The 20,780-nt window shown below is 46.4% G+C and overlaps 1 protein-coding gene across 2 annotated transcripts in view; it reads left to right on the plus strand.

The window, feature by feature from the left end:
• CYFIP1 (cytoplasmic FMR1 interacting protein 1) overlaps positions 1-20,780 on the plus strand; it is a 136,268-nt gene that overhangs the window by 59,798 nt on the left and 55,690 nt on the right. The window contains exons 16-21 of one of the 2 annotated variants that reach the window (XM_006276205.4): positions 24-177; positions 1,368-1,524; positions 8,349-8,445; positions 8,842-8,918; positions 9,024-9,132; positions 9,738-9,857. In XM_006276205.4, the coding sequence (XP_006276267.1) occupies positions 24-177; positions 1,368-1,524; positions 8,349-8,445; positions 8,842-8,918; positions 9,024-9,132; positions 9,738-9,857 (714 nt within the window). The remainder of the gene's footprint in view (positions 1-23; positions 178-1,367; positions 1,525-8,348; positions 8,446-8,841; positions 8,919-9,023; positions 9,133-9,737; positions 9,858-20,780) is intronic. The other variant, XM_019485122.2, reaches the window with a different exon arrangement.

Genomic DNA, 20,780 nt, shown 5'->3' on the forward strand with positions numbered 1-20,780 from the left:
GTATTTTTCCTTTAATGATACAGCTTTACATGGTGAGAACTATGTTAGAGTCCCTCATTGCTGACAAAAGTGGTTCCAAGAAAACCTTGAGAAGTAGCCTTGAGGGGCCCACCATATTGGACATAGAAAAATTTCATCGCGAGTCTTTCTTCTACACTCATTTGATAAATTTCAGTGGTAAGATATGTAGATGATCAGTGTCCAGCCTAGCATGTCCTAACACCTTTTAACACAACCTGGAAAATGTTTCCGATTGCCTAAACCAAGGAATGTTTCTTTGTCCACATAAAACATTGGCCTGTCAGAACTTTGAAACCTTACAAAGGAAGTGTTCAGCCGAGTTTTGCCTGGCCATATGTGTTGTGCTTAATGTTGTGTTTGTTTGTGTGTTAATGGGTGTTTTTTTTTACTGTTGCCTCTTTTTTATATAAGGGACATAAGCATCAAGCCAGTATAAATAGCCAAAATTCAAGAAATTATTTTTTTTTCTAGGGGAGAGTAATCAAATCATACTAAATTTAGTATCAGTTTAATAGCCCCCTCTGTGTTCAGTCACTTGTAATCGGAAACATATTATCCTTGTGGATTCACCTACTGACACTGAATGTATCTAGTCTTTGTCATCACCATGTTGTATTGTCTTGCATCTTTATTTTGTTAGTGGATCTGCTGGCTCTCAGAGGAGGGAGGCTTGCTAACTGTAGTACTAATGCTTTCCATAAACAGCACTGTGGTTGCTTAGAAAGATGTTCGTCTTTGGTTTGGTCCTCTAGCCTTTTGCAAATATTGCCTATTTTGTGTACTTTTCATGGAGATGCAGAAGAACTCTTTTGACCTCCTTGATAGGGTGCCCTTGGAGTTCTTCCAAGTTCCAGTCCCTCCCTTGGTTGTGTCTTGTTCCCTGCTCTCCTAATCAGTGAAGGCCAAAAGGGCAAGTAAATCCTGCTGCTTAATCTGATGGTTGAAATGGTGATGATTGTTACAATACAATCTTGCCTTCCTTTTCTGACCGTCATACCATGAACTGAAGGCCCTGTTTTTAAAGCACTCTGAGTGGGTTGGGAATAAAATCATTTGTCTAGTTGCAGGGGCATCATGTAGTTTTGCCGCTGGCCCACAATGGCAATATTTTCTGTAGTAAAACACTTGGGGGTGTTAGTGGCTCACTCTGGGTGTATTTGTACGTTGAGAGCTATTTAAAAACCTCACTGGCTTTACATTTGAATTTGATCTGTGCATTTGGCTTACCCTAGTACCTCACCCGCTTCTTAGTTTCAACATTGCATCATCAGCATCGCAGTTTTATCATTTTACAAATGTCTTTCATATGAGAAATATAATAATATTGTGTCATTTTATTCTGAAAGAAACTCTGCAGCAGTGCTGTGACCTGTCCCAGTTGTGGTTCAGAGAGTTCTTCTTAGAGTTGACCATGGGCAGAAGAATCCAGTTCCCTATTGAAATGTCAATGCCTTGGATTCTGACTGACCATATTCTGGAGACCAAAGAGGCATCAATGATGGAGTAAGTCTTATCTGCGCTCCTTCACTGAATGATTATAAATATCATTCTGTTACCAACTCCTTGCCTTAACAGGTGTCCTCAAGCTAATGCTGAGGAAGTGTGATAAAGGTTTATGGTTGAAGATCTTCTCTTTCCTAGATTCCTGCTCTTTTATCTTGGCATGCTTTTGTGCATGCAAGTTCCCAAGGGCTCAATGATATTAGTCCTTTGAGACACAGGCAGGCTAAACTCATTCTGAGACGAACTCTTAAGTGTTGCTTTGCTGGCCACCCGAACTTACGGCTGCAAGTTGATAGTCTTTGAAGTTGGTAGTTAAACTCTGATTAACTTCAAAGGCAACAGGACTTGAGCTATATTGGAAGTATAACAGACATGAAAGGATATTTATGAGGTAGGACAAGACCATCAGAAAAAAATGTAGTGATTTAAATTGCAATCTGTGTATTAAGTCTTGAGATGGATTTGTAGGAATCCTGTCAATACAGGGTCATCAAAGAAACCGAAGTGAATTAAATCATTATATTTTTCCAGCATCCAAAGCCTATGTGTAAGGTAAAATAAACTGAAATGATTAAGTACTATTATTGTTATTACCATTACTGTTGTTATTTCTGTTTACTCTTGAGACAGACCTGGTTGTAATATTTCATGTTTATTTTTATTTCTGAGATTTCCTATTTACTTATTTCTTATGGATCTTCAGGTTAAGTCCTATGAAAGTTCATGTTGTGTGGACGTACTGTGACTGGTCTTCCACTCCATCTATCTAAATTCTTGTGCTTATTAAAAAGAACATGGAGAGTATTCTGTGAAGAAACAAACTCTGCGACTTGGTTGATAGTGCATTTTCCAGCTGTTACTTCTGGAGGGACAGAATCTGGGCTCTCTTATTTTCTTGCTTGTTTGTTTGTTTTAAATACCAGATCTTTAAGCTATTTAATGTAAAAAGCATGAAGACATTCAACTAAGTTGTTCTGCTGATGCACTGTCTCTCCAGATTTAAATCAAGGATGCCAGATATTTTATGGAGAGATTAAAATATATTTTTTTTAAAGTGTGTACTGCAGTTAAAGATCTTGGGACAACAATCCACAGGTTCTTGTATCAATAGGAAGTTTTCATAAAGAAGCAGATGTGATCCTTATGCAATTAGCTAAACTTTGTTCTTTTCTAATCTTTAAATACCTCCCTGTCACATCATTGCACAGTGGGAAAACACATCTGAAGCACAGTAGCTATTTCTTGTCCTTTACTTTTCTCTCTCCCTCTTTCCCAGATTTCTTGCATTTCCTTCTTTCTTCCCCCTGCATTAAAACCCAAATAATTCCACATGGGTTTCACTCAATCCAGCTTCCCATACCTTCTGCTAAAGTGAATAGCAATGAAATAGGTAATTTTGATATTTTTGAGGCCAGTAGCTTCTAAGTACTGTAGCCTTAGCCATATGGCAGCTAATACCTTTGGGTTCTTCTGGAAAATCCCCCTTTAAAATCCCATCTCTGGACTGTGGAGGTCTCAGCCCTGATGAGAAGAATGGAGGCCAGGAAAATGACACAGTCTTAGAGCATTTGTTTAGGTTTTCTGCTTGCTACAGAAACAAGGGGGTATAGCGCACTGGTTTATATTTGCTTTACTGTTGGAAAGTTTACTTGGGACCACTTGGACTACAGACTGTAAGGCTAGGGACAGATATTCAAAAATCTGGAGCCTGACTTGATTCAGTCTTTGCAGGTTAGTATAACTGGCATAGATTGAACCAATTTGCAAGTAAATAGACATTCACTTTTGACTTGGGAAATGCAGACACATGCCTGCAGTGACTCAGGCCAGAAGCTGGGGGGGGGGGGGGGGGGTGGAGGCTAGAGCATGCCCTTGGCTGCAGGGAAACTGGGGTGGGGGGAGGGCTTGGCCAACCCCAGCAGTAGCCTCAAGTGAACTGGCCAGGGAGGGGGTTTAATTCTCCCCTCCCTGTCCCAGCAGCATGGACCTGAGCCAGGGTCTGCCTGGCACTCTCCCCTCACTGCTGCAGGGGCATAGCCAGATGCCAGCAGGCATGGCCCCCCAAGACAAAGGGGGCAGGGAGGAAATTTATTCCCTCCTCTGCCCCCTCTACTCCTGGGGGGCTGCAGCCAGGGTTTGCTAGCCCCAACTGCTCCCTCTACTGATCACCAGGGATCCTGGTTTTCTGTTTCCCATGGAAAAACAGAGAAAACCACGGATTTTCCATTTTTGTCAGAGAAAACATGGATTTTTCCCTTTTAGAAGAGAAACCCATTGATTTCCCCTCTTTTGCAAAGAGCTCTGCAGGCTGGCTGAGTTCCAGCCTACAAGAGCTGTTTGCAAAAGGGGTGGGGAAACCTTCAACCCTGCTGGAGGTGAAGGGAAGGGGGAAGGGAAGGGCCCAACACTCACACTTACCAGAGGCTGCTTCAGGCTTGCTCTTCTTGCCGGAGATAAGTGGGGCTTGGGGGCTGTGGAGCTGAGCTGGGGGGGGGGGAGGGAAGCTGGCTAGGGGCTGAAGGAGCGGGGAGGTTTGCAGCCAGCCAGGCATTCTGGCCAGGAGGGAGTTTGCAGCCTCCCCACTCCTGGCCAAAGTGCTTGGCTGGCTGGAAACCCCCACTGCTCCCGCTGGCTGCAAACCTCCCTGCTCCCTCAGCCCTCAGCCAGCTTGGGCACTCCCCACCTGGGCACTCTGGCTGGGAGGAGGGTTTTGCAGCTGGCCGAGCACTCTGGCCAGGAGCAGGCAGGCTGCAAACCCCCTCTCAGCCAGAGTGCCCAGCCAGCTGCGAACCGTGGGTCACGAATGCTGTGTTCCCTGCCCTGCTGCCCTCCCCCAGGCTCTCCAGAGCGCAGCGTGCGCGACTGGCGCAGCAGGGCACAGCGGGGCCATGCATGAAAGCTGCCTACCACTGCAATCTCTGTGCTGCCCTGGCCACACTTCCTCTGCAAGCAGGGGGATAGTGCACATCTGCCTTGCCCCTACCCCCTACACAGATCTGGGGGGGCGTGGGTCCCCCCTGCCCCCGAGGAGTGCGCACTGCCACTGGGAGCTGGCCCTACCCGAGCCTGCAGCAGGTAGCAGCGTGGGGGGAGCTGACTTATGCTCCTGCTGTAGCAGCCACTGCCTTCTGTTGAGGGCAGGGGGCTGGGGACCTAGGTCCCTGGCCCCATAGTCCTAGCAGCTGGGGGCCCCCTTCAGCGGGGCTGTGGGGGGGGGGGGGAAGTAAGGGACAACAGGAGGGCTGTAGGGGGCATTCCGGCCAGCCTCTGGCCATGCCCCCTGCACCTGCTGCTGGAGTGGTGAAGGGGGAATGATCCTCCTGGGGCAGCAGCCCCTGTGATAGTGTCCCAGGAGTGCAAGCCTCTTCCCGGGGGGGGGGCTGCGCTCTGGGCGGGAGTGGAGCAGGCAGAGCTGCTGCAGACTATGTGGGGTACTGGGGCTTAGGGGGTGGCCATAGCTCCTCCAACACCCCCCCCCCCCGGAGCATGCTACCTCTGCTTGCCCCATGCAGTCTGTGGCAGCTCTGTCTGCCCCGCTCCCACCTACAGCACAGCCCCCCTGCTGGGAAGAGACTTGAACTCCTGAGATGCCATCACAGGGGCTGCTGCCCCATGAGAGTCACTCCCCATTTGACGCTCCAGCAGCAGGGTCGTGGGCATGGGCAGAGGCTGGCCGGCAGGGCCCCTTTAGGTGAAGGGGGCAGGGAGGTGATTTATTTCTGCCTTCCCTCTGGCGTCTGGCAAAGGAGGCAGGGAGGGGTCTTATTCTGCTGCTTGTCCCAAGCAAGGAGTGATCGGCAGAGGTGGTGGTCAGGGCTGAGAGACCCGGCTGGGGTCCCCCAGGTGCAGAGAGGGTGTAGTGGGGAATAAACCTCCACCCTGCCCCCTTTGCCTTAGGGGGCCATGCCAGCTGGCATCTGGCTATGCTTCTGCTCCTGCCACTGCAGCAGTGAGGGTAGAGCCACCATGCAGACCCTGGCTCAGGTCCATGCTGATGGGACAGGGAGTGGGGAATTAAACCCCCTCCCTGGCCACTTCACTTGAGGCTACTGCTGGGGCTGGCCATGCCCTCTGCTGTTCCAGTGGTGACGGTGGGAGGGAATGCCTTAAAGGGGTTGCCCTGGCTGGGGTCCCAGGGGCAGGAGAAGAATAAACCCCTTCCCTGCCCCCTTTGCCTCAGGGGCCCATGCCAGCTGGTGCCTGGCCATGCACCTGGCCCTGCAGCAGAGAGGGGGGCGCAGATCCTGACACAGGCCTCTGTGCCTGGCAGACCCTGGCTGTGGTCCATGCTGGTGGGACACAGGAGAGGGAAATAAATCTCTTCCCTGCCTCCTTCACCTTAAGGAGACCAGCATCTGCTTATGCCCCCCGCCCTGCTTCGGCTAGGGAGCAGAGGGGTGGGGCCAGCCCTGCTCCGCAGGAGCAGACTGCATAGCCTAACCCAGGGCTGCAGAGCATGCTGGGATGCTGGGGGCTTAACTTAAACCAGGCAGGGGTCTGGGACAGAAGTTCCATGAACTGGTTTGACCACAGTCAGTTAAGTCTCATATTAGATTCAACCAGGCTTATGTCAAACTGGTGTCAGCCATTTTGAAACTGGATTTTGGTTCTGTTAAAGTTTTAAACCAGTTTCTGATCACTTCAACTAGTTTATGCGTAACCTCTGTTCTTAACATAAGGGACGGGGGAGCTTATTAACTGTGTCAGATTTGTAAGCTAGGTCAAACTTGTCCACTAGGTGTTTGTCAAATCTGCTTGTAAGGTTCATTCCTTTGGTAGCGTTTGGGAGTTAGATTTTTTGTGGCAGTGTAGTAGACTTGTTTATCTTCTATACTGATCTTCTCAGGAGGGCTGAATTACAAAGAATTACAATTTTTTAATGATCAATTCTTTTTTTGCTGTCATGTTCACAAAACATTTTACAAACTGCAAGTATTCTCCAAGTATACTCGAGTGTGGATTCCACTGGGGGTATGCTTGTGCTCTCACCTTGTGCCACTGCTAGTTATTCCCGGGTAATGCCTGTGCCATGTGCCTTTTGGCATGCAGCAGGTTATACCGGGTGAGATAGGGGAGGCTGGGGCTAGCACTGGACTGGTCCCAGAAGCCTTACCTGGTCTCCTGGGGCTACAAGTGTGGTGATCCTGTCATTTGGAGACTGGCCAGCAGCTGGAACATGGCTCCAGCCAGCCAGGCTCTGGTTTTGGGCAGTATATGTTGCCCCTGTGTGCACTGCTCCACTTTTTTTTTTTTTTTTTTTTTTTGACCCCTGGATATCCAAGGGTCAACCCCCCCCCCCAAATGCTGCTCCCTTGCAGTGCGGAGAACAGCTGAATGTGCACTATGTGCCGCTGTAGACATGTCTGCAGCACCACATTCCTCATAGCTGCACTCATCAGGATGCGGCTTTTGAGTTCAATTTCTATATTTAATCTTTTGAAGAAATGTCTCACCTGCTGGCTTCCAAATGCTGAAGTTGTTGAAGCCTTGCATGACCTGCAGTGGGCTCAGCCAGCTGAATGACAGGGATAGCCAATGCCTCTTCTGTCTGGGTGAGAACCAAATCCCTGAAAAGCATTGAATCTCTGAATCATTTTTGCAAATGACTTGTAAGTTAAAAAACACATAAGTAAAACTTCACTTGCTTAAGCAATCTGTCAGAACTCAGTGGGGAATGAACATGGAAGGTGTCAGAGGTGCTGGTGCATGAGTATATGAACTCTTGGCATTGCTTTGCTGACCAAGATAAAAACAAGGGCCAAGCAAAGGCCAGGCATAACTCCAAACAGCGAGGAGCCACCCTGTAGAAAGAAGAGGAAAGACATCACTCCTCCAAGGACAGAGTATCTAAGTCCTCCACTATTGGAGCAGGATTAAGTGAGTCAGTATTGCCAGTACTGGCACAGGTGAAGAGTATCACACAGACATTGATCCAATAGGCTGAGGAAGAAGAAGAGGAGGAGATCAGTCTCCCCTGTGAAATCGCCAGAGCCAGAGGCTGGTACTGCACCCAGGAACTGTATCAGCAGAACAAGAGAACCAGTTTCCACCAAAAGAATCACCCTTATTGTAGAAGAACCAGTCTGTGCTCTTATGTTTGAGGAGTTTTAAAATATTCCAGCATCTTCTAAACTGTGTTGCAGACACTGGATGGTCATACAGAAAAGACTGAATAAACTCCTTGGTGCCTTGATCATGATGTCCTTTGTCAGGAGCTCTCTGTTCACCAATGAGGGCATTCTGGAGCCAGCCAGAGGTCTCCTGCAAACACAGGCACCATTCAGCCTACAGTCTAAATAAGCAGAGAAGCATTATCAGGTGCTTTCCAGAGATGTTGAGAGAAGTGCTACACATACTGTTTGACTGGTAGAACTTCAAACTAATTTCTGCCAACCTGCAGAGAAATTTCTTGCCCATCTCTTATAGTGGGATCTGTACTGACATATGTTTGAAGAAGAAACAGTTGTTTTACGGTAACAGTAATTTAGAGTTGCTGTTCTCAGTGTGGATCCCATGACCTGTCCTTCCATTCCTACTTCTCGTGTTATTCAGCTAACATACTTTGACAGATGAAGGGACTGTGGTGGCATTCTGTTTTCTCCGCTTTTCTTGACCTTACTCAGGACTGTTAGGAGGTGCAGGGCACATGATGGTCCCAATGGACACGATAGGCATGATTATTAAACAACAGCAAACTCTTTTCTTGTATGCATGGGGATAATGGGATCGTGTACTTTGAAGTGGGATCTGCCCTGACTACAGTTTCTTGAAGAAATCTAGAAACTTGAAGAAAGTAACCTTTTTCCATATTTCTTTCCATTCAGGTATGTTCTCTATTCTTTGGATCTTTACAATGATAGTGCTCATTATGCATTAACTAAATTTAAGAAGCAGTTCCTGTATGATGAAATTGAGGCGGAGGTAAGTTAATCTGATCATTTGGAAAAAAGTGGTTTGTGTCCTGGTGGGAAGGCTGGTGTTATAGGTGATAGAACATTAATGGAACTATAGTTACATCTTCAAAGTAGATGAAGAAAATACAAAAAGAAAAGTGCTGAGCATGGCAAAGACACAGAGAGAATGAGAGAGGAAGTGCCCTCCTTGCAGAGAGATGGCCAGTTAACAGAACACTAAATGCTCTTTATCCTTTCATGAAGTGAGCATATTTTGACATCGGCACTACCACAAAAAGGATGTGAACAGACCTGACAGTTTTAACTTTATTTGTATTTATTTTGAGTAATGAGAGCCTGGGAGAAGTCACCTCTCTTTTGTTTAAATATAAATGGATAATTAATATCTCTAATATTTTTTCAGGTAAACTTGTGTTTTGACCAATTTGTCTACAAGCTGGCGGACCAGATATTTGCATACTACAAAATTATAGCAGGAGGGTAGGTAGTGTGATAGTTGTATTTTTTTTTAATTTGTATATTTTGACTGTAGTTGGCTGTGTAACGTACTATAAAATATTGTTGTTTTTTCCCTCTCCATAATAGTCTGCTTCTGGATAAGCGATTACGCTCAGAGTGCAAGAATCAGGGGGCATCAATTCACTTGCCATCGTCCAACAGATATGAAACCCTGCTGAAACAGAGACATGTCCAGGTGCGTAAAACTGGAACTACTGCACTGTAATTAATGGTTTTTAATGTTCCTGATGTACCAGTATCTTATTACTTGCCTGATATCATCATACTCTGTTTGATGTCTGTGAGCATTTTTAATCACTTCACAAAGTAAATTCGCAGCAAAGCAGCAAAATCCTGTTATAGTGTAAATATTTCTAGTAAAACACATGTGCATCTGCACACATGCACACACACACAAATATGGTACATGGCAGTATTGTCATATTACTTACATGATGGAGTCAGCTGAAATAAGTCTCAAATAAGTATGGAAACTTTTGGAACTCAATGGAAACTTGGTTATGTAGCTCAACATTTGATTTGGATTTAAAAGTACCAAATACTATTATGACTCCTGTGAGGATGTAAGGTGCCAGTAACTAGGGTACACAGTGGATTTATCTTTTTTTCTGCATGCTACATGTGTGTGAGTATCATATATACATACAGCTTATTTCATCTGTTAACTAACAAAAATTAGTTTGGGGGGGAAATCGCTTCTTAAATTTATGCCATTAGTCTCAGTTCTAGGGATGCATTGCAGTCTGATCTGATACAGTTTTGGGGTTGTTTCTTCTTCAGCTTCTTGGTAGGTCAATAGACCTCAACCGCCTAATCACTCAGCGGATTTCAGCAGCCATGTACAAGTCATTGGAGCTGGCAATTGGACGATTTGAAAGTGAGGACTTAACCTCCATTGTAGTAAGTATTCTCTGCAGCTGTCTCTTAAAACATTTGTTGAAAGTTTGATGCCAATATTTCTCTATTATTGCTTTTCATGTAGGGAATGACTTAAAAGGAATTTGTAAACAATCATGGTTCTTGCACTTAATTTACATTCACTGGCACCAATTTTTTATTGTGTTATGATGCAAAATGAAGGCTGGAAAGGCTTCTAAAGGTTTATACCAAAGAATTTCTTTGTAACTTATAGCAGATGGTCTTTGGTTTGGCTATTGGTGTTATATGCTCTCACACTTTTATTGAAGGAGTGGGAGTGTTGAATCACTAATCAACATAACTGTTTTGTCCCAAAGATGAGTTAAATGAGCATAAGCACAGAACAGTTTAGGAAGACTGCCCTAAAAATATCTTGTTTCCAGAGGTATTTCTCTTTAATCCCCTCTTGTATAGGTATAAATTCCCCAGTTTATGCAAGGTAAATCATTAGTTAGCCCTGGGCAAGTTGTTTCATAGATTTCATAGACATTAGGGCTGGAAGGGACCTCGGAAGATCATCGAGTCCAGCCCCCTGCCCAAAGGGCAGGAAGTCAGCCGGGTTCATAGGATCCCAGCAAGATGAGCATCCAGTTTGCTCTTGAAGGTGTGCAATGTGGGCACTTGAACCACCTCCGGTGGCAGGCTGTTCCAGACCTTGGGGGCTTTGACAGTAAAGAAATTCTTCCTTATGTCCAGCCTGAAATGGTCTTGTAGTAGTTTATGACCATTCGACCTAGTCGTCATCCCTTGGGGCGCTCTGGTGAACAAACGTTCCCCCAGATACTGGTGGTCACCCCTGATAAACTTATAGGTGGCCATCAGATCACCCCTGAGCCTGCGCTTTTCCAAGCTAAAGAGCCCCAGGGCTCTCAGCCTGTCATCATAGGGTCTGCTTCCCTGACCTCTGATCATGCACGTGGCTCTCTCTGGACTCTCTCAAGCTTCTCCACATCCTTTTTGAATTGTGGAGCCCAAAACTGGACACAGTACTCCAGCTGCGGCCTCACCAAGGCCGAGTACAAGGGGAGAATGACGTCCCGGGATTTGCTTGAGAAGCATCTATGGATGCAAGCCAGCGTTTTGGTCGCTTTACTAGCCACTGCATTGCACTGCAGGCTCATGTTCATCTTGTGGTCAATGTTGACCCCCAAGTCTCTTTCTTGCATAGTGTTGGCCAACATAGCACTGGCGAGCCTATAAGGATGCTGCAGGTTTTTCTTCCCAAGGTAGAGAACCTTGCATTTATCGGCGTTGAACACCATCAGATTCTCGTCCGCCCGCTTGCTGAGCCTGTCCAGGTCAGCCTGGATCACCCGCCTGTCTTCTGGTGTGGATGCTTTTCTCCAAAGTTTGGTGTCATCAGCGAACTTGGCCAGTCCGCTTCTGACTCCAGTGTCCACATCATTAATGAAGATGTTGAACAGTATGGGTCCAAGGACAGAGCCTTGGGGGACCCCACTGGTCACAGGACACCATGACTTCCATCAATTACTACCCTCTGGGTCCGACCCCGGAGCCAGTTTTCCAGCTAGTGGATCGTGGAGGACCCAAAGCGACAATTGGCCAGTTTCTCTAAGAGGTGATTATGGGAAACCAGGTCAAAGGCTTTTTTGAAGTCAAGATATATGACATCAATCTCTTCTCCCTTGTCCAGGTGATAGGTCACCTGGTTGTAGAAGGAAATGAGATTGGTCTAGCAAGACCTACCTGCAACAAACCCGTGCTGGCTATCTCTTAAGACGTTGGCGTCGGCCAGTCCATTAAGGATAGCCTCTTTGATAAACTTTTCTAAGATCTTCCCCGGGATAGAAGTCAGGCTGATGGGCCTATAGTTAGCCGGATCCACTTTCCTCCCTTTCTTAAAGATAGGCACCACATTGGCCTTCTTCCAGTCCTTGGGCACTACACCAGAGCACCAAGAGTTTTCAAAGATCCATGCTAGAGGCTGGGCTGTGATGCTCGCCAGCTCCTTGAGTACCCTGGGGTGAAGATTGTCCGGGCCGGCTGACTTGAAGGTATCCAGCTTCTCAAGATGTTCCTTCACGAAGTCAGCGCTAATGGAGGGCAGGGGATCACCCTCACCCGGACTTCCCTGTCCCGTAGCAGGCATGGGCGTCCCATGGGACTGATGAAAGACCGATGCAAAGTACCTATTTAATAGGTTGGCTTTTTCCTGGGCGTCAGTTGTCAGTTGCCCCATCTGGTTCAGCAGGGGTCCAGTGTTGCCCCTGCTTTTCCTCTGGCTCCCCACATATCTGAAAAAGGACTTTTTATTGTCCTTGATGCTCAAAGCTAGTTGGAGTTCAGTTGCAGCCTTGGCTTTCCTGGTCTGCTCCCTACAGGACCGGACCAGTGCAGATTAATCCTTCTTGGAGGTGACTCCCATCCTCCATCCTTTGTAGGCCTTTCTTTTTAGCCTCAGGAGGTCTGCTAGGTCCCTGGAGAGCCAGGGGGGCTGCTGTGCCCTCTTGCTGCCTTTCCTCCGAGATGGAATAGACTTAGTTTGTGCATTGAGGATTGCTCCCTTGAGGAGCAACCACTCTTCTTGAACTCCCCTCTCCCCGTGGTCATGGTCCCTTAGGGCCTCACTGACAAGCTTCCTGAGCTTGTCAAAGTCGGCTTTCCTGAAGTCAAGGACTTCCGTGTTACTGACTGACTTGCCAGCTTTTCGGCGGATGGTGAAGGTGATCAGCTCATGGTCACGGTCACCCAGCTTCCCGTCGATCACTAGGTCGCCGACTAGGTCATCCCCAGTAGCCAGCACCAGGTCAAGCAGCGCTTTGCCTCTCGTTGGCCCATAGACTTCTTGAGTTGGGTAGAGGTCATCCACACACTAGAGGAAGCTCTGCGACCGCTCAGATTTTGCTGAGCGATCCTCCCACGAGATGTCCGGGTAATTGAAGTCACCCATGACAACCATGGTCCTGGAGCATGCGGCCTCAGCCAGTTCCCGGGCAAACTCTTGGTCAAGCTCAGGACTTTGGGTGGGAGGTCTGTAGTAGATTCCCACCATTGTGTCCCCTGTGCCGTGTTCCCCACGGATTTTAACCCAGAGGGTCTCCAGCTGTCCACCCTGGTCGCCAATATCAGCTTGCAGGGACGTGTAGCTTTCCTTAACATAGAGAGCTACACCCCCACCCCTTTTCTCTACACGATCCCTCCTGTACAGGGTATAGCCATCTATACCTGTGGTCCAGTCATGGGTGGAGTCCCACCAGGTCTCCGTGATCCCTATGACATCATAATTATTTGCATTGAGCAGGAGGATGAGTTCCTCCTGCTTATTCCCCAAGCTCCTGGCATTTGTGTACAGGCAAGCAAGTGTCCCCTGGGGGGCTCCTTCCTTGCCCACAGACTTTACCAGGGCTGGGGCAGGGGTGGGCTCCCTTAAATGCCTTGACCCGCTGGCTTTGCAAGGATTGCTCAGCGGGCCAGCAGTGGCGGTAGTCCCCCCGTCCCCCAACGGGCTTAGTTTAAAGCCCGATGAAGCAGGTCAGCCAGTCTGGCTGAGAACAGCTTCCTCCCTAGGGGAGAGAGGTGGAGGCCATCTCTTCCCAGCAGCTCGCTGCCTCTCTCGCCAAAGAGTGGGCTGTGGTCATGAAAGCCAAAGCCTTCCCGACGACACCAGCACCTCAGTCTTTGGTTGACCACGTGGATCCTCCTCTCCCTCCTCGGCCCATAGCCTGAGACTGGGAGGATCGACGAGAACACCACCTGTGCCCCCAGACCCTTTAGCCCGGCTCCCAAATCCCTGTAGTGCCTCATGACCCGGCTAGGAGCGCTCTGAGCCGTGTCATTGGTGCCCACATGAATTAGGAGCATGGGATAGTGGTCCGTGGGTTTGAGGAGCTCTGGGATCCTCTCCGCAATGTCCCGGATGTGGGCCCCCGGGAAGCAGCAGACTTCCCGGCTAAGGGGTCAGAGCGGCAGATTGCCCCCTCAGTCCCCCTCAGGAGGGAGTCTCCCACAACAAACACCTTACGTTTTGTCTTGGGGAGAGCAGGGGTGGGAGCTGCAGTTGGGTCCATGTTGCCTGTGGGAGCCGGCAACTCAGCAGGCTCTGCTGGGGCAGCAAGAGGTGCATACCTGTGTCACAACCCAAAGTTGTGGTTTTTGTTTGTGTGTGCTTCGGCACTGCTAAATTATTTTTCCCGCCAAATTATAGTTTCTTTGCATGGCGGAGTTCTCTGCTGTGGAGGGGAGCTCCGGGTGCAAAAGGCTTTCCCGCCGTTTTGTAGCTTCTTTGCAGGGTGCGTTTCTTTGCTGCATACTAGTGATGCACGTTGCAAAGGAGTTCCTGCCATTTGTATTTAGATTCGCGCCACATTATTGGCCGGTTCTAAATGTAGGCACACGTGGCGGCTAGCTATTGGCTTGCTAGCCGTACAAAAGGCTTGAGTGGTTTCCGCCCAAGTTGGAGGACTCCACAAACATCAGGAGAGAGAGGAAAACTGGAGAGATACAGAACTCGCCAGGAGGAGGAGACTTCGTGCTGTGTGAAGATCTCTAAGTGATGTGGACCCTTGCGGACACAACGCGCCTCTCTTAAGCAGGCAATAGAGGCTTAATAACCGAACCCACGGAGCTTTAACAACTCCGGAGGGGGGAACAAAAGAACGAACCGTCTCTAGCCTCTCCCCGTCGCCGAGCGCAATCCTAGACGTATCCCTTTCCTGTAAACCCAATTTTCGAACCCACGGAGCTTAAACAACTCCGGGGCCTGGGAACCGGACGGCCCACAGAGCTTCGACAACTCCGTGGGAAAGAATTGCTGAACCCGCGGAGCCTAAACAACTCCGTGGGAAAGAATTTGTCGTAGTCCTCCAACAAGGATTTAAGCGGAGCTGCACCTGGAAAGCTGTCCAGCCTATACCACTACCATCTTTGGGTGTAAGTAAATAATCTTTTGATCAACCACTACGCGTTTGTGACTAATTCTAAGCTCGCCACCGGTTTTCTCCGACCCTGCGTGCCCAGGCTGCTGGCCACAGCCCGCGTGCGCAAAGACAGGCCGCGGATCCCCCCCCCCCCCCGACTCGCACTTGGCGGCGGGATTGGGGCCCGGCCCGCACAACCTGTTGCTCAGTTCTGGCGGGGCAGGGGCCTTGGTTAAAACAGCCAAGGCAAGTGCAGACAGTCAAAAAGCATGAGGCTGAATCGATTCAGTCTTTGCAGCTTAGTCTAAGCTGCATAGATCAAATTGAAACGGAAGTGAAGAGACATTTACCTTTTGATACAACTGTAGCCACAAACCTGCAGTGCCTTAGACTAGAAGACAGGGGGCATTGCAGCATGCCTCTCTGGCATGTAGCCAGCATGGGCTGTGTGTTAGCTTCCTCCTTCTGCTGCCCCTGAGGTCTCTGGGATTTACAGTCCAAAATCATAGCAGCAGGACTCTGCAGGATTGCTCATCACTTCTTCTTCCTGCTTCCAGGTGCCTCTGGGACTTGTAGTCCACAGTTGTAGCCAGCAGTAAGTTTGAGCAGGGAAAGGGGTGTTTAACCCCCCCTCCCTGGTCCCAGATCCCAGCTGGGGTTTGCTGTGGGTGGAAGAGGGGAAGTTTCCCCCCACCCCCGTCCTGTCACGCAGACTGGGCTGCAACCCCAGCTGGGCTTGCCCTTTCCACCCCCTTGTCAGCCAGCTGTCATTGCTCCAGCTAGAGAGAAGAGGGATGGAGCCAGCCCTGCTCTCTGGAGCAGAGAGCACAGCCCAGCCCAGGGCTGGAAAGCATGGGGCGTAATTTAACTTGAACCAGGAAGGGGCCTGGGACAGAAGTTCTATAAACCAGTTTGACCCAAATCAGTTAAGTCTGATATTACATTCAACCGGGTTTGTCTTAAACCAGTTTCAGCCATTTTGAAACTGGTTTATGTACATTGAACTTATGTTCTGTTACAGATTTAAACCAGTTTCTGCTCACTTAAATTGGTTTATGTGTAACTTCTGTCCCTAGCCTGGATGAAGAAGACTTTACCAGGTAGCAATACCAGCACAATCCCGTTTTGGAAAGGCAGCTTATCCTGGCAGATGGAGTTATTTTGCAGCACAGCTAAGTCAACTGAATGAATAATATCAGCTGTACTAAGGAAGGACTCTCATTGTGAAAACCTGTGTCTACATGAGAAGCAGTGGGGGATTCTTGTTGGCAGATTTTCCTTGGTTGGGAGTGTTAGGATTTATTTATTTATTGCCTCCACACTCTTAACCAAGGTAGCTGTTGGGGCAAAACATGTAACACAATCTTGGTCAAACATAGTAATATACCATCATGTTGTTGTTTACAGTGTTTAAATGACTTTTCATATGCTGAGGAGATGGAGGTATGCTTTAGAGGCAGTGATGAAGAGGGAAACCCACCTTTTTTTGCCTTAGAGGAAAGGTGACCTGGTCATACCCTGTGAAGAATTAACCTGTGATGGAGGAAGCTGTTTCACTTTTCTTGACCAAAAGAGAGCATCTCATGTTGAAGAGTAGTCTTGGGAGGGCTGGAAATAAATAGCAGATTCTGTAGTGCTTGGATGTTGCTCTCAAGCTGTGAAAAGATGGATAGGAAACAAGGTTTTTCTAATGATGTGAGTTTGAAATGCCACCTTTCATCTGAGCAGCTGTTCTGCACTTCATGCATAATTGCAGACCCAAGTCAAATGATCCAGAATCTGAAGTCAGCAGGCAGTCTTTTTGGATGCATGAAGCAGAGCAGAGGTAACTAGTTCTTTTGCTAGGCAGGTTGGTTCTGTAGTGCTGTCAATAGGAAAAACTTGTTTTTGCCAGTAAAGTAATAGGATCTGACTCATGCCCACACAGGGAGCACATATGTGCAATACCACTGTGTCATTTTTAGTTACTTTCCTGATTAAAATTTTTATGAAGAAACTCTCTTCCCAGAACTCCATTGATGACATAAATTTGACAGATAAATGTGGAATTAACACACAAAATCAGCCATGTTTATTTCAACTCCACTGAAAATACAGCTGACAGAGAAGGTCACTATGATCTTTCTTCCCTGTATTGTAAACTGGAAGGGTAGGAGAGAGACGCTTTCATGCAAAAGAGTTGTTTGGAGTTCTGTGTTCAGTTTTGTTCATCCTAAAATTGCTAAACAGATTGGCCTTGATTGGGTCATCCCCAAATCAAAGAGAGTTATGATGACATCAAAAATACAGCTGAAATTGAGACGATTTAGTGCTGGTCAATAATGCACGTTATGAAACATGGACACTCTCCCATAAAAGAAGAGATTGTATAAGTTGTATGCCTAAAAAAACAGGGGCAATGAGAAGCATACAAAATAATGGTTTGGACAAGAGAAGTTATACATCCTTTTATCCTCTTACAATAAAATTACAAAAGAAATACCAGAAATTGAAAGCCAGTCAGTTTTAAAACTAACAAAATATGCTTTGGCACAGCACAACCTGTGGAGTTCATTTCTGGAAGATTATTGCTGAGGTGGGCAACTTAATAAAATTAAAAAAAGAGATGATTTCTACAGATAATGTAACTATTTTCATTAGTTAGGCTATGCAGTACTACAAAGCTTTGTTGCTTCATGATATGGGCTGGTTTCTAATTCTAGAAGTTAGAAATATCTACTATGAAGACATTATTTCATAATCATGTATTGTAGAGATTGATATCTTCATCTGAAACATTTGGCCTTAGTCACTGGCTGAAAACAAAACTCCAGGTTAGATGAGCCCTTGATATAATATGCTATGGCAATTCCTGCCTTTCTGAGAAAAAAATGCAAAGCAGTCTTGTTCGTTCTTTTTGTTCTCTCCAGTAGAAGAATAACTTAGTTCACAGAACAAATTGCGCTGAGTTTGATCTTTTTTTGTACATTCTGATGTTCTATAGATTCTGATATTGTCAACTCAGGAATGTTTAAAAAAGCTCAGCAAGTTTTGTTTTTTTTCCTACAAGCTCTGTCTTGAGGCAGAAGGTCTGCGTTCATTCATCCAAACACAGCACAAGTCCAGGAAGACGTGAAAGAGGCTGCTGGAGAGTATCAACAGCTTATGACCTCTTCAGGCTGGAGCCTGAATCTTAAGCACAGTGATCCAGAAGATACTTTGCAGTGATTTCTAAAGCTCATTCATTAGCTTCAAGTTGCAGTATTTTAGACAAGTCTGATGGGTAGTGTCCATTATTAAGGGTTTGCAGCACTGAACTATTACGATTCTATTTTTCAGTTATCTATAACTTTACTAAGCTTTAATTGTAAAACCCCAGACCAAACTTTCCAAGCCTGCCTCTGGTTGATTTTTTTTTTTTTTTCTTTCCTCCATCCCAAATGATTCTGCTACTTTGAAAAGAGAGAAGAATTAATTGTTGTGCTTGTGCTTAAATTTTGGCAAGCTTTTTTTGAACACTGCTGGTACTCTTATTCTGTAGAGAAGGAATATGACATTTGATGGGATAGCTTTTGGGTGTGTGATGTGGCTGCTTCTGTCCTTGCAAAAAATCTACCTGGATGCTATCAAGTGATAAGTCTTTGAAAAATTGTAGTTCAGGTTGTCATACCCAGGTTTTGTTGCTTTAAAGACTCACATGTTCAACTCTCTGTTGACTAAGCTTTTTGTGTACCTTCCACAGAAAAGGACTTAAATGTACTTCCTTCCTGCATGGCTCTTAAATCTGACTATTTTGTATCCCCCAGCCATGCTGAACTATTGCGCGTGTTCTAGCATAGGAGTGAAGGGGCAAAGGCAAACCTTTTTTGTAACAGGTATGCCCAGCTGCTTTGAGATGGGGTAGGGACTGGAACTGTGAACAGAGTGTCCATTTCTCCTCTGCTCTCAGCAGTTTCCTGCTAGCAGCCAAGCAGAGTAGAGGAGAATGTGGTCTAATTCTCATGCAGAAGGGGACAAAAACAAGACCAGGGCTGAGGTGAAGTAGTAGATTGGAACTGGCAGGACCACAAAATTAGACTTGAGACGGGTGAGAGAGGAGGTTGTACTTCCTTCCTTTTGAATACTTGATTTAGCAACCTCGATGTTCGTTTAATGCAGTTTTTATGTAGTATGAAGTTTTATTCAAGTGTAGAGGAGCAGAAAATATTCAGAGACTGAACATGCTCCCACTCCTTCCTGTGAGACAAGTATGATATACAGGACTATGTGTATTTTTTTTTTTTTTTTTAAGCAATATGCTGATACTTCAGTATAAATGGCTCTCAGCTAAAAACTAATTATTTTTTCTAAATAAAATGAGACATTTTCTTAACAGTGGATGCATGTACATGAGATGCTTATTGTAGAGTTGTCTAATTGGCTCTGTAGTAAAGCATCATTGTCTACACGAGTGGTGCTATTAGACTGGAATAAACTAATTAACTCAACCCAACACAAGTACTGTTCTACAGCAGAGTTATTTACTCCGCCAGAACACGTGTGTAGAGGGTGACCAGGGCTGGCTGGGACACGAGGGTGCTGCAGTGTGGGGCTGCCTGCCATCTAGCCCTGCACTGTAGTACCCTTGTGCCCCAGCCAGCCCCTCTGCAGTTATGTTGAACTGGAGCCAAGCAGCTCCAGGCTGGCAGGCTGACCCCCCAGGTCCTCTGCCAGCTGGGGCTGTGCCACCCCAGCTCAATGGGCTTTGGTCCCAAGCGTACATGTAAATGCTGTGCCTGGGAGCAATAAATTCTGGCACGAACTGTACCAGAGTTTATTGTGTCAAATTAATTTCACGTGTTGATGCAACCAGTGGACCTGAACTGAAAAACAACTTTTTACTCATTTTAAAGCTAACCTTCAAATATTTTAAAGGTTGAGCTGTTTCGTGGTAAAGCCCCTGTACTAAACATTGGCGTCTAGAAGGAATGTTAGTAAGGAATTGTGATGGATAACGAGGCACAAAAAGATTAATGTGCATGTCTGTTATATTGTCTACCTTTCAGTATGTGGTTGCCTGTCGCACTCTAAAAAAATGTTTTGCTCTGTGGTTGGGATGGTGTGGTTACAGAACTATACTATAAACTGTCTTATGTGACAGAAGCCAGTGTAGGTTTACACCATATAGGCTAATTAAATCAGAGTTGTATAACATAAGCTATCATAGCAGAGGGCTTACTTTTATCAGATGTTGTGAAGGAAGTGTCTACAGTCTGAGACTTGTTATATCAACTCTGGCAGTGTCTAATGTTATATACAGTTGTTATGAGAAGGTAGAAGGAACTGCTTAGTAAAAAAAATTTACTTAACTCATTCTCTGGGAAAATTTATCACACCGTCTGCTCAGTAGAAGCTTTGGGCATTTATACACATTTTCCGGGAGGTGGGGAGAGAGCTTTAGTTAAAGCCCCCGTGCTGCCATGTTTCAGTGTGGTGATGTGGATACACATGATGTTGGAGTCTGCTGGATTAATTAAGTCAGCGCTGTAATTACAGAACGTCAAAGTAGCCTTGATGCACGTGTTTAACCTAATTTGTGCTTAACCTAATTCAGCTCCCATTGAAGATGACGGAAATTTTACTGTACACTTCATGAAATGGAAACATTAGTAATCCAATAACGAGTGCTTCTGAAATACCGACCTGGAGAATAAACAGACTTGAAATAGACTCAGCATCTCATGGCTTTTTCCATGGCATATTTGAGTTAAAAAAAGCAAACAAACATAAACTACTCTTAGATATTCTGGCTCTTCCCAAACTAACAGTTTACCTTTAGAATTGCAGACTTGGGGGACTGAAGGGGAGGGGGCTGAAGATGCATAATATTTATTCTGGAGTAATTTGACTTTAGGGTTAAAGTGAAGTGGCCACACACACTGGTGTAGGTCAGTCCATTCCAGGGTACAGTTACCTTTCATGAAGTGGAGACTAACTATCCACCAGTGTGAGTTACACTGGTCCATGGTCATGTGTTGGCCCTCACAGTCCTTTTCAACCAGGAAAAAAA

The sequence above is a fragment of the Alligator mississippiensis genome, chromosome 1, assembly GCF_030867095.1.
Source record: "Alligator mississippiensis isolate rAllMis1 chromosome 1, rAllMis1, whole genome shotgun sequence".
NCBI lineage: Eukaryota > Metazoa > Chordata > Crocodylia > Alligatoridae > Alligator > Alligator mississippiensis.